General features: G+C 37.3%; 1 protein-coding gene across 1 annotated transcript in view; it reads right to left on the bottom strand.

Annotated features, from left to right (window-relative positions):
• Positions 1–2,029: 2,029 nt before the first annotated feature.
• PAX5 (paired box 5) overlaps positions 2,030–14,763 on the bottom strand; it is a 158,157-nt gene continuing 145,423 nt past the window's right edge. The window contains exons 10-11 of the mRNA XM_075262217.1: positions 9,012–9,098; positions 2,030–2,615 (exon numbers count right to left, since the gene is read on the bottom strand). Coding sequence (XP_075118318.1) covers positions 2,542–2,615; positions 9,012–9,098 — 161 coding nt within the window. The 3' untranslated portion in view covers positions 2,030–2,541. The remainder of the gene's footprint in view (positions 2,616–9,011; positions 9,099–14,763) is intronic.

The following is a 14,763-nucleotide window of genomic DNA, read 5'->3' as shown; positions in this document are numbered from 1 at the left end:
CATACCTTAGCTAACTGGATGTATTGTTTGGTGTTTTGTCTCTATTTGCAAATTCATTATAAAACTAGGCACCTTCACAATGGAAGAGCAAGCGGGGATTTTACAACATAGTTAAAGTAGAAGAAAATGTCATACTACAGAGCTTTCACAGTGAGATGCCTTGAGATATATATATATATATATATATATATATATATATGTCACACATATATATGCGTCCACCCTTTGTTTCATAATTGGCCATTTAGTGCAGCATAGCTCAGGATATGTTGTGTATATACTGTACATCTGTATATATTCAGGTGTGGGTTGATCTGGGCCTTTTATCATTTCACCAAGAACAATTGACATTTAACACTTGGGTCTTAATATGATGTAGGTACATTTTTTGGCAATGAATGAGTCTTGCCTTTTTCACTAGTTCCTGTAGTGATACAAATAAGATCATAGATATAAAATTGAATTGAAAACTGATGATTCATTTCCTAAAGTTTAGAAAATAAAATGTAAGTATTATGGATTAATATTGGGAATTCTTAAAATAGAATCTTATTCTGTTCACTGACAATATGACAAGTGTACAAGCTATCTTAAGTGACATGGTCAATAAAACTGAAAGTTCATATTTTGTCTTCATTTAGGTCCTTGCTCCTGACTACCAAGCAGCAGAGGGGTAACCTAGATATGGGACTCCTAAGCAAAGTATGCAACAGGGAATTACTTTTTACATATCTTTTATAGTAATGGGCTAAGTGATGTAACTAAATGATCAAGGGGCCTGGTGCAAAGCTCGGTTTGGGCCCCCCTGCATATCTTCTCCTTACGATTGTCAGCTGCTCCCATCTGTACATATTAGCAGTATTTACATATCACTTTCCTTCTCTATTTGGGCCCAGACTGCCATGGAAACTTGTTCACAACATGTCTGTGTTTACTAGATTCCAATCATTCCCATTCCCCGACCGTGCCCCACACAGCAAGCATGTCCCATTTTGTTTCACACCCTCCCTAAACAGAATCCCTCTTTGACTATATGCTGACCAACTGATAATTTTGGTATTAAAAGGTTAATCTCTCCTTCCAGATAGTGGAAGGCTGTGCATCATAAATGGGTTTTAAAAGCTAACCACCGGTGTCCGTATGTAGCCTCTCCACAGGGAAACTGTTTTTTGGATGGACACAAAGTCCTGCATGTCCGGCCAGAAAAACGGGTTCCTGTGAGGAGTTGCATATGGGCACTGGCAGTTTGATTTTAAAATCCATTCAAATAAATAGGTTTTAAAACTGACCACCAGGAAGCCGTCCCCTGTCTAGTTTCTCCAGGGCATAGGACAGAAACCTGGCAGAATGACAAAGTGCACAGAGGCACAAGTGTGAACGCCCCCTAAGGAGGAAAAAAAACAATCTTAGTGTCATGAGGGTGACTTGGGGGGCCCTCTGGCTTATGGGGAGCTGCAACCAATACTGTTACCACTTCAGGTTATACCCATAACTGGTCTCATATGGATAAGAAAGAAATGTTGTCCCCGTTGAGGATCCAGGGCTGAGGTGCAAATGTACTGCCTACAGTCATACCCTACCATTAAGTGTTATCGTAAAAGAGAGATATTTTATTCATATTAGCAGGAACCCATGAAACCCCAGTGGTTATACTTCAGAGCCAGTGGTAGGGGACTATCCATGATCTGTACAGCCTCACCGGTTAAAATATTCTTTTAGTTCTATGGTTAAGCCCCATAAATGTAAAGGAAAATTTGATAAAATCCCCAATCTCTCTAAAGAAATAAAATATATATATCAAAATATGAATTCGATATAATAAATGGATTTCCTGACTACACTATTACTAGTAGGAAAGCAAATGATAAGAGATGAACAGTTCTTCCATGACATAAATCTTTCAATATGGTGATCCATTGAGTAGTGCAGAGTACCTGCTTCCAATTCTTGAACATGTGATGTACTTCACACAAACAGTTTACTTAGACATCAGCCTCATATGTAGCCATAATGGATGGTAACCTGGTTTAATGTTGGATTAAAGCTTACTGAATTCGGGGAATCAGTGCAGCATTTTTATAAAACAAGCACTTTTTAAGTTACAAATGTGTATCTTCATGTCGCAGTATATGCTAAGCCACTCTCATAAATTACACAAAGAGCATGTTATGTACAATGAAAGTGTATATGTCACTATGCCTCTCTAGGCTAACAACATGTAGTCTCATGGTGAAATGAACAATACCAGCAAGTTAATTTGTTAATTGTTTTCATCTGTCCCAGTGTAGCCAAATCAGCGTGTCATTCCAATATTCATTCGGTTACACATTGGAGCAAGCTCAGTAAAGTACAGAACAATATAAACAATTTCAAATCAATTCCTATGAAAGAAACAAGGATGGAAAATAAATTATTGGGTTGTCTGGTGTGTCTCTCCTGGTTTACTCCTTCTTTTCATTGTGAGATATTATAGTAATTTAATTAATATGGTACAATTCCTACAAATGGTGTTATAAGTGCTTAGGTTCCTATTTCATCCTGTCAGTGACGATCATAGGCGGTGGCGGCAGCAGGGGGCGCTGCTCCTCTTGCAGCGCTGTAATAGTATGGAGAACCTGAAGCCAAAAATAAAGAATGGGTTAGTAAAGATAGGGTAACACTTTGATGCTAAAGACATAAACAACGGCCTGATGTTACCATGTTTAGATCCAATCTACATCTAGTAACTCATTTTAATTATTATTTCCCATAATAAGGTGAAGTCCATCATTTTGCTGGAGAGCTCCACGTACAACTAGCTATAAAAGTCTCCATCTCTTTCATCTTTTGACCACACAACCCCATGGAGAACTAGTTATTCCTCTCTTTCATCTATGAATAAATCAATCAAGAAGACAAACATAATGGATCATAGGGGTATTGTTATTAGAGGAGTAACTTGAAACTGCTGCGCCCCAATGCGAAATCTGTAATGGGGTCCCCGCTATGTGTTATCTATAATACATTGTAGAGAGACTTTTGGCCACTTTGGGCTCCAGGACACGGTAACAATCGTACACATCTGATTGGATAAATAAAAGCTCACTTTTTTATTAGTGTTCATTTAAATACATGTTTCATTTCTTCATCCATTGAAATAACACACATTTCTAAGATCTAATTTTATTTTTAAACTCAAGGAGATCTCAGCTCAAGGCGGTCAAGCATCTTTGACTGAATCTTTGACAACAGATCCATTCTGTTCTGTTTCATTATTGATCCATATACACCAGTCTCAGCACTTGCCCACCAGGGAACATCTGCAGTCACAGTCCACCTGTAATTCTTGATAAAAACTGGAAAGTGTTGTGCCTTCCTGAACATCAAACTCGGGTGAGTGCATTGGCAACCTAGAAGAGCTTTCCACTTTTATCAAGTGGTATTAAATAGGAACATAGAAGATGGTCCATCTGTCTACCCTGACATTATTTCCTTTTTACCTTAGGTTAGACATGTATATATCCCAGACGTGCTTAAATTCACTTACTATAGACTTCTAAACTACATCTGAATTTCCCCATGGTGGGACTATTAAAGGGTTATCTTATCATCTTATCTGATGGAAGTTTTCACTGAAATAATATTTCTTGACATAGCTTCTGATCCACACACCTTGTTCTTGTGTTTAGTTTTACTGAATACACGTCCCTCCTGAACCTTATCTATACCTTCAAAATATTTACACTTGTGACTTTCAGGCTCCATATCTCACCATCCACTACAGCTTCCAATATGAGACTACCATCATTTTATACATAAATTTCATCATATACTTAAATTTCATTCAATTTCATCTCATACATAAATTTGACTTCCACCTATTTAGCATATGGTTAGTTATGCAGATTATTGCCATGTAACCGCATTGTCACTGTTTTAATTTTTATTATTTGGTAAATCCACCTTTGACTTTAAACACTGCCTGATAATGGATCATAAAAAAATATTTAGCAACAAACATCCAGCCGACATCATATGGCACTGTCATAATAGTATGAATACATATTTAATGCACATTTTAAGTGTATGACTTATTTGAACTAAATATATTTAGGTTCATCTCGACCTTTAACACCTTTAAATTCTGTACTTCTTAATTTTTTAATATATATATTTAGAGCAGCCGGAGCTCCATTTTTCATATGCATAGCTCCAAATCTCTGGTAAAGAAACAGACCAAGGGGGATGGCTGCTAGATTAGTGGGGGTCCAACCCCTGGATACCGATTATTCCAGTGAACAGAGGTCCCAAGTCCCTCCATTTGAATGGAGTTTCCGAAGCACATGCAAGATGTTACTTTGTTCATCTATGGGGCACTGAATGGAACAGCAGTGCATATGTGCAACCATCTCTCCATTTAATACAAGAAACTCAGAAACTCCAGTTTTATGATTGTTTGGGGTCCCAGTGGTCAGTCCCCTATCAGTCTAACAGTTATCTCTTCTTCACTTGTTACTAGAAGATTATTCCTTATTTGATGAAATTCTGGATACCTGTAGCTATCAGCAGGAGAACAAACTTACTACATAATGGTTTGCAATTGCATTTAATACAATTACATATGCAACAGGTTTATAAACCCCATCTAGTGTTTCTTGCAGGCAGCTAGAATTGTATAATTTAACAATGTGTTTACGTAGATTTTTAGTGCTGTATTAGATCTGATCCCTACAAAGATAGATGATAGCTAAATAAATATTATAGATAGATAGATAGATAGATAGATAGATAGATAGATAGATAGATAGATAGCTATGTATGTAGCTAGATAGATAGACAGGTAGATATTTAGATGGCAGCAAACAACATAACATTCACAAAGGACATTTTAATTTTGGTTCAATATGACTATTGTAAAATTCGCAAGTAATCTCTCAGATCTGAATCTGATGTGTTCAAGTTCCTAATTTTCTTACATAGTAACCTTTGAATTATCTAAGTGCAAGGAAAGAAATCCTTTGAATTAATATGCCCTACTTAACATGACTGACAGTACTAGATGGTCAGTTTCCAGTAAATAGTTACATAGTTTGTTATTTAATCTTAGGACCATGATTGATACATTGCATTCTTCCATAATTTATAGCACTATTACTAATCGATACGTGCCCTGGCATAGTATATTAGGGCATCGCACCTACTGAAGTATGTTTGATTTGGGATATAATTATTCAGGGCAAAGAGATGTTGAGGTCAAAGCTATATTCTTTTCTCAAAATTCTATTTAAAAAGTCCAATAGAATAAAAGGTTAAACATTCAGCTATTAACTTTATTGACTCTCCGCTGCAAATCATCTTCATAGCCAAAAGACTAACATGAAAATAGGCTACAGCCACATAGAAAGGATACTATATAATGGGTTGTCAGAAAATGTAATGGTTCTAATCAGGGTCGGAATAGACAATAGGAACGCTAACAAGTCACTCAACACAATACACAAGAGAATCAGAATATCATGTGCTTTATATGTATTTGTTTTGTGTATATACAGTATATTATATTGCAATTTTTGCTGTTATCATGACAGCTAAGACAATGCTGTTCTTAAATGTGATGTTTCAGATTAGAAAAGGAACATCCCGTGTTCCAGAATTTGCACCACTTTTGTGCACAGACTGATACAGAAACTCAGTTCACTTGAATACCAGCATATGTACAGGAGTGAGGCTGTATCTAGAAAAGAGGGAGATTTTTATAATCCCAGATAATCTAGTTAAAGGTGATCTCTCAAATTCCCTTTAAATTGAGGCATCCATATTCTGTAATGCAATAAGAAAGCTAAACCAGAAGAAGTAACTGCAGTAACTAAGAAGTGCTAATAAAATATAACATAAAATAAGACATTTAGGAAGTCCTTTTAGTCCGCATGGGGCACCCAGGGGTGCTAGGTCAGGGGTAGTTTAGTTGAAGCATATGTCTGTAACTGACCTATACAGTAGAGTCGTCTAGGAACAGATTCATTTTTATGTTTTAAGGTATCATGCTGAACATATGGATTCTATAAGTATTATAGCCAAGATATCCCATACCCAGGGCACAAATTCAGATGAAAGAAAATGCTGCATATGAAATGGCCCACCCTGAACTTCTATAGGGGCCGATGTGTGACATTTCATTTGCACATCATGCACAAGTTACATTCACTGCAAAGGACAGCAACATTTTATCAAATGAAATCTTCTATGTTGAACATCAAGTTGGAAAGTAATGAGGGGAATAGTAAAGAGGTTCTTAGAACAAACCAGCATGAAATTGAATCATTTTTCTTCATTAGCCAACACTTGCCATTATCTAGGTTCAGCATGTGTGTGTTAACCAGCCTTAAAAATAGCCCACAGTACATGACTGTGCTTCCTCCCAGACCACTACCAATTTACATGGAGGCTACAGCCTTCCTGCAAGAACATCACCTTAAATCAAAGCTTTTCCACACTTCAGCAACTTAAAGCTTAGTTATATCAGTAGCATTTGAAGGTTTTCGAAGCATTCAATATAGGGATATTTTACAGATGAAGGAGCTCCTATCTGCAGTTCTACATAAAGGCAACATAATAAAAGACATAGCTCTTAGTAATTATTACATTCATTGCTTACCTCTATGTATTCTATTTTCAACCTCAATGATCTCTTATGTGGTTAAAGGAAAACTTCGTCCATTTACTCAATTTAAGTAATAATTTAACCCTCATGTGAGGGGTGAATTAAATAAAAGTCTATTAAAACAAGCAAGTTTTTGATTTTCTTAACAACCAATTAGATTTTATAGATAGTACATGTTCGTCTCCTGTCTTATTTTATATGTCTCTGATTTTCCAAGCCATAGTAATTTGTATTACAATATTAATATGTTATTAAATGAAACATAATACTAAGGTAGTTTATAAGTATAAAATATAGGATGAATATATTATATACTTATATATATAAGTATTATCGATACTATTTATTGTGTTAAGCTATACCTGGTAATATTGTAGAAAAAAATATATTAATAATAATAATGATAATAATAAAATAAACTTGATTTATCCAAATTAGGTCACATAGTTTTTGTCTTCCAATAAATCTTGAAACCTCTTAGGCAATAATAATAATGTAGCAGAGTGATGACAATTAATTGGAAATTTTACTTATCTCATTTGTGCAAATTATGCAGAAAAAATCCTAATTATTTTATGCAAAGTCAAAGTGGACTAATTTTTGACAGCGTGTTAAAGGTGTTAAGCGTATTTTCCTTTGATAAGTGTTGAAGATGTCTCAACAATAAACGCTTGTGTGGCAATAACTATGAGAAGAGGTTAAGGTTCAGTCTCTAAATTCAGGCATTCATTAATAACATATGCATTTACCTTGAACAAAGAGTCTGTCTGAACATATACAGGAAGGCATTTCATTACAGTAAATTTGGGAAGCTTTTACACATATATGTATAGTGAAGATGAATTGTAAGACTTAATAGAATTTGCAAGATGGTGCAGCAACGATATACTATTATTTAAAGGAGAATAATATGCTGTTCAATTTTTCAATCTCAAAAGCAATTCAAATACATTGAGATATATTTACATTTACTTAATGAGGAAATTAAACTCAGGGGGTATTTATTAATCAACCAAGATTCCAGGTGGCATTTAAGATGGTACATTTGCCATCTGCTCTGTATAGGATGCATGGGTAATATCGTACTGCTTATGAGAACCAGTCTTGTTCTTATTGGACATCTCAGCTGTAACATAACTACCAAGGAATAATTACACCTAGAATTATGCGTCTTATAAATCAGTGATATGATTAAAAACTCTACAAAGATGGCGTAAAAAAAATACTATTATATAATAATTATTATATTTATAATAATTTATATAATTTATATAATTTATTATATATAAAATTATTATTATTATTTTTATAAGTGTTTTTAGATTGTTGAAAAACAATTAAGTGCAGTTCACAGGGGTGCAAAATTACTATTGTAGTTGCAATCAAAAATTTGGGAAATTTTGACCATACCAAGGTTTAGACCAAAAAATGGTGTGATTTAGGCTAAGGCGCCACATTGCGGAAACACAGCATTTTTTGTTGCAGATTTTGTAGCGTTTTTTTTTTTTTGAGCCAAAACCAGGAGTGGATTGAGCAGAAAGTAAAAGTATAAAGGTAAGTTCACAATGGGAGCTGCTCAGGAGTTTTTTAAGGGAGTCAGCTTGTTCCGGGTCCCGAAAAAAGAAGCGAGATGCTCTTCTTCAGGCGGTTTTGCCTCATGATTCGGCCTGAAGACACACCCTCCTCCGGACTAGGCCCATTCATTGGGTCTAATCTGGAGAGGAGTGTGTGGCTGGATGCCAGTGCAGTGCATCAGCTTTCAGTCACGGCTACCTGGCTTTTGGAGCAGAACCTGAGGTGGTCTCCACCTCAGGTTGCGGTAAAAAAAACAAAAAACATTTGGGGCCACATGGTGGCTCAGTGGTTAGCACTGCAGCCTTGCAGCGCTGGAGTCCTGGTGTTCAAAAACCGCCAAGGGCAAAAAAAAAAAACATCTGCAAGGAATTTGTATGTTCTCCCAATGTTTGCATGGATTTCCATCCTATATTCCAAAAAGACATACAGATAGGGAAAAAAATGTACATTGTGGGCTCTACATGGGCTCACAATATACATTAAAAAAAAACAAACAAAAAAACATCTGAACTTAACCTTAGAGCTTCCCATATACTTCCCATTCCCTTTGCAGCCATTCTTGGCTTTGGCTCAAAAAAACGCAACAAAATCTGCAACAAAAAAAGCTGTTTCCTCAATGTGGGGCCTCAGCCTTAGAGGTGCCAATTTACTGAAAATTTTGAAGTGAAATTCACAAGAGATAGGGACTGTTGCATATTTCATGTCTAACTCATGCCGGACTGTCCAGTAATGGTTATTGTACAGAGCAATGAAAAGTAAAGCAGACTGTGAATGTGTATAATTGTATAATACACACCTAATAAGCCAGGATTAGGAAATCTCCATGAATCATTATATGAAGAATATTGTGGGTGGCTGTATGGACTCCCAGAGAAATCACTCCCTACAATGTGAACACAAAGAAAGTGGGTATAAACAAGATTACTGAGATGCATAAAACTTACAAACAGTACCATTACATGCAGATAACATAAGCATAGAGTATAATGTTGGATTGCATGCTTTAATTCCCAAATGCTACCTGAAAATAATTGTATATTAAGCAGTCACAAAGCTGGAGATAAATGAACCATGGTTAGTGACAAACACATACTAAACAAAATATAAAAAGAGGAGAAGGTTGTTAGATAGAACAGATCCTCCAATGCTTAGATGAACAACCATAAGCTACTCAAGAATAAAATGAGAAATAAATAAAATGGATTGGCCTTGTTAGGTTATGCACATTCAGGCTTCCACCATTCTGATACTTGATCAGAGAATACATATGATGGACACAGAAACTGAGACTCCCTCTCCATATACATGATGACACAAGGCAGCTGTCAGTGCAGTGACGGGGAATAGTTTTACATAACCTCCATCCTTTGACTTACGGTTCAGTAAAAATACATACATTTTTATGTAGTCTTTTTTTCCATAGAGAAATGGAAATTTCAAGGAGTATCCACCTAGTGTACATAGGGTCATACAGTATAATATTTCTAGATCCCTGAGGCTCTTACATTATCGTAGTCCTTTTTGCTAGACTAGTCAGCGCAGACTATTAGAGCACCCATCTTTTGTAGTATGAATTGTTGCTTTAGAGATTTTATTACTCTCTGTCTCCACTAGCGCTTTGGAGTGTCGAAGAAATTAAAATTTGATAAAATTGCTATTTCCAATAATTTGTAAATACACTTCCAGTACGAGTGCATGGCTATATACATGTGAACCTCTACATGACAAGATTGCATTTTTTTATAAGAGGATTCATCTCAGTACAAAGCAGAGTAAAGGAATTATCCTTTTCAACTCTAAACACTTCCACATGAACATCACTCCAGACAGGCTTGTGTTTCACTGTTCGATCTCCTTTTTACTTCTGTACCAAATTTCCCCTCACTGACTGCTTCTGCAAACACACATTTCTAGCTCTCTCTGGGGATACTCTATTGCCTGACAGACTGAGGCTTCCAATTCTCGAGTTTTTATGCCTGAGTAGTCAACTGTCAGCCTTATGCAGTGCAAGCTAGCCAAAGGCTTAAGGAGCATTCAGCACCAACAACTAAGTAATTCTTCTGCCTACATACAAGCCCCTTTCTCCAATATACTCACTGTTCAGTGTATGTATTTGATGTGAGTCGTGTAGGGGCCAAGAAGGGATTACAAGGTTAATAGTAATGTATATACTGTAGTGTAAGTATAGCTGAAAGATAGAGTATAAACAACCTGTCGCAACTAACCATGTAGGGAAAAGGTAACTACACAAAAACGTATCACTGTGGGATGGCACCATCTTATTTAGCTAAATGAGGCCTGTAATATCCCTGTTTACGCAATGTATATTCTACTGTACACCTTACTACCAAATCATGCTGAATAGAAAGGCATTTTTATATTTGTAATACACATATATATGAAATGCAGTATGAAACTTCTGTAACTTTTTGAAAAAAAAAAGTCTTTATGAACATACAGTTAAATATAATAAGTTTATTTTGGCAGACTAAAGGCATTTTAGGACCCAGACTTTAGGGCCCAGAAGTGGAAATTCACAGGGGGAAGGCGTTAAAATTACAAACAAAGCCTCACTTGGCCTCACTATTGCAGCTCTACAGTCTCCGGCAGTGGTCTTCTGTTTTAGCACTCCATTGATGATATATTTCACCCCCCCCCCAACATGGCCACTGTGGCCAATCATTAGCCTCACATGTAGGCATTCAGGTGCATCATCCCTGTTCTAGTAGACAATGACATACAACTAACTGCACTTGGCCACTGAAGCCAGTGATAGCCTAAGCAGCCATGTGGCAGGGCAAAACATATTATTGGTGGAATGCCCAATCAGAAGACTGGCACGGGGAACTAAGGAGCTATGACTGATACAGAGAGACCTAGTTGAGTATGGTTTCTTTTGTTGTTTTAATCCCTTTCCCTTTCATGATTATATTGCAGACCTTCAACTGTACATATGCCAAATACAAAGCCTGTAACAAATTCATATAAATGCAGTTTTTCTCCTATTCCAACGCACTCTGATTTTTTTTTTCCATCTTCCCAGTATATCACATGGAACCATTACAAAGTACAATTTGTCTCACAAAAGTTAAGCCCTCACAATGCTCTGTGAACGGAAAAATAAAACATAGGCATTTGAAAGCCAAGAAACTCTGCCACAGGAAGTGGCGATGGTGGATTCATTGAACAAGTTCTCAAAGAGTATGGGGATAATGTTAAACCTTAAGGAGAGACCACCTATTACGTGTGTGGAGACTTATACAGCCATAGTCGCTCCACTGTAAGGGATCATGAGAGGAATATGCAAATCTGTATCCCAAGATGTAAATAGGGAGATAGTGCCTTTGTTATGCTGCCCTCTATAGGAAGCACCCTGAACATCATGCCCGGCATTCCCAGAAGCCTTTACTGCATAATGTGGTATTTTTACCAAGTCAGTTTCTCAGCTATGGATGGCAGTTTAAGGAGTGACATTATCCCCATAATCTGGTCTCTCAGCCTCTCACTTCTACCAAGTCTCTCTACGCTGCGCTGACGAGGTCCAACCAGACCGAAACGGCCATCCGTAGCTGAGAAACTGACTTGGTAAAAATCCCACATTATACAGTAAAGGCTTCTGGGAAAGTCAGGCATGATGTTCAGGGTGCTTCCTATAGAGGGCAGCATAACAGAGGCACTGTCTCCCTATTTACATCTTGGGAGACAGATTTTCATATCCCTACCATGATCCCTTGCAGTGGAGTGACTATGGCTGTATAAATCTCCACACACGTAATAGGTGGTCTCTCCTTAAGGAGTGACATTATCCCCATAATATGGTCTCTCAGCTTCTCACTTCTACCAAGTCAGTTCTCTCTACGCTGTGCTGACGAGGTCCAACCAGACTGAAACGGTTGTCTGTAGCTGAGAGGGGAAATCATCTAGAATCCATAACCTGTAATAGTGTTCTCTTTGAAAAATGGGAGGAATATGCAAATCTGTCTCCCAAAATGTAAATAGGGAGACAGTGCCTCTGTTATGCTGCCCTCTATAAGGACACGTTGATCCAGGGTTTTTATACTGACTGCCTGGGAAGGAATTTTTTTCCCCTGAAATGGGGCAAATGGCATAAGCCTTATGGGTTTTTTTTTGCCTTCCTGTGGATCAACATTTTTTTTTTTTTTTTCATTTTTTACACTTTTGATGTACAACCTGTGTGTGCAGAAACATTGTTATTTTAATTTTAAACATTCATTGTGTGTGTTCATTATTGTTTTTGTGTGTAACCTTTTGTAGTGGTATTCTGAATTACTCACACTGTATTGAAATGTTTCCATGTCAAATTCATAAAGCACCTTGGATATTTGCACTTTCACAAGTTTTGCTGATATTCTAAGCAATAAGCAGGGGACTATGCAGAAGAGTGCAGTAAATTTAGCTTTAGAAGACCCACACAATAATTAAGACAGTCTTTGGAAGTGATCATTAACTTTTTAGATTTACGCAATTCTGTCTTGAAGATGTCTAGGTATTCTTAGTGTCACTTACCGTTAATTAAATATATCTGAATAGTGTATCCTTCTGGAAATTTAACATCAGATGACTTTGTATTTGCTTTCTAACATTTTCCTTTGTAAAAGTAATCATACGGACCATAAATTTGTTCAGCAATTTCCAATAACAATCATAATCTTGGGAGTTAAGTTATGCTTGAGTGAATGGAGAATCAAGCTAAACACTGCACTTAGCAACTAAATTTACAGAAGCAGCTTGTGTATTACATTAAAAAGTGCATAAAGAAATAGCTATTTAATGCACAACTATCCGCATCTATAAAAAGTGCTATTTGCTATAAAGCATAACATAAATTACAGTAAAACATGAAATGACAACGAGGTCTATTCTCTCAGGGCCGCGCATGCTACAATAAACACTCACTCACAAGGCAACTATAGGAAATGTCATTCATTGTAGGATGCCCTTAATTAGTGTTTGTATTGTATATGTAAATAGGGCAGTTACATTCAGCTCCATTAAAAGTGACAAGACAACCCTCTCCTTAAAGGATAAGTACCAGGAGCATTAGAACGCGTAGATCAGCATAGTCTACATACTTCAGTCTACTTCTGCTTACAGCAAAGTCAAGCATGTCATTACTATTTCATTTACGTACAAAGGTTTTGTGAGCATTGAACATCTACAGCTTTTACGTCTGCACCTACCACTAGGAATAATCAGAATAATAACAGTAATTGAGTTTGTATGTGATGTCTTTTAGTAACTATGTGCCGCTTTTTTGCCATACTTTTGTCCAGTATGCGTTGGAAATCCCACAGCCCTAAATGAATTGCAATGTGCTGTCAACTACTACATAGAATTAAATTGTACAGTAAACCAACCATTCTTCTTTTTGCAGTATTTTTTTTTGAGTGAAAGTCAATGGATGGCATATAGAACAGCATAGACATAGGGTTGCATATGTCTGGTCGAAGAGCTAGGCCACCTCAATGTGGGGCCTTAGCCTTAAAGGAACACTCCAGTAAAGAAATTTTGCCTCACTCATCTGAAAAGGAGCCTTTGTGTAGTGTAATGTTACTTAATAACTTACTGAAAGCTTGACTCTGAAGTTATGTGTTCCCCTCTGGTGCACTAATTTCCACGCTGTTTTTCTAATGCACACTGTGTAGCTTTCACATGCTACTCCTTTAGAACACCCACCCAGCAGATGTGGAACCAAAACATTCGGACTCTGTTATAATCTACTACTAATCCATTATCCGATTATCTGCTACTGTGTGATTTTCATATAATGTTGGAAATAAAGAATTTTTAATACATGAATTTTTCAAGATTTTGTGTGCAGAAGTATCAATTACATAATTGGGTGATATTTTACCAAGTACCTTCTGGCACCAGTCCTCTACGTTGGACTATTCTGTCAAGAAAGAAATGTGCATATGTATGTTGAATTTCAAACTCACAGTAAAAGTCTATGTGGGTCAGACTGTGGGTTCAATAAACCTGCATTGTGAGTTAAATTTCCTGTTTATACAGGTAGCATTGTGTGCCGGCATATACGGCAAGCTCTGCTCATGCCGAGCCGTACACGCTGGCACTTCCCATTCACTTCAATGGGACTGCTCGCAGTGAAAGAAGCAGCCCATTCATTTCTATGGGGAGCGCTCGTATGCCGGCTCCCATAGAAAAGAATGGAGCTGCTTTATACGTCGCTTATTCTGAACGTGTTTTACGTTCAGAATAAGCTGCCGTATACGTAGTGTGAATGCCCCCTTACAGGGGAGATGCTGAAACTCGTGCCTGCAATCTTGCAGCCATAAGCTTCGGTATTACCGCTGTAAGCGTTACAGCGGAGGTGGCAGTTGCTATGGCGACCACTCTGCAGAGCGGCGCCATTACACTTACAGAACTGGCATCCAGATCCGGCATACAGACACCAAGGCGGGTGCCGGGGCCCGCAGCATCGCCCCCGGCCGCAAGGCTAACTTTAAACTTTTTTTTGGGGGGGGGGGAGAAGGATATCTCCGGTGGGCATCTCCGCTGTAATTTTT

Source organism: Leptodactylus fuscus, chromosome 1 (assembly GCF_031893055.1).
Source record: "Leptodactylus fuscus isolate aLepFus1 chromosome 1, aLepFus1.hap2, whole genome shotgun sequence".
Lineage (NCBI taxonomy): Eukaryota > Metazoa > Chordata > Amphibia > Anura > Leptodactylidae > Leptodactylus > Leptodactylus fuscus.
This window is presented reverse-complemented; position numbering and strand designations above follow the sequence as displayed.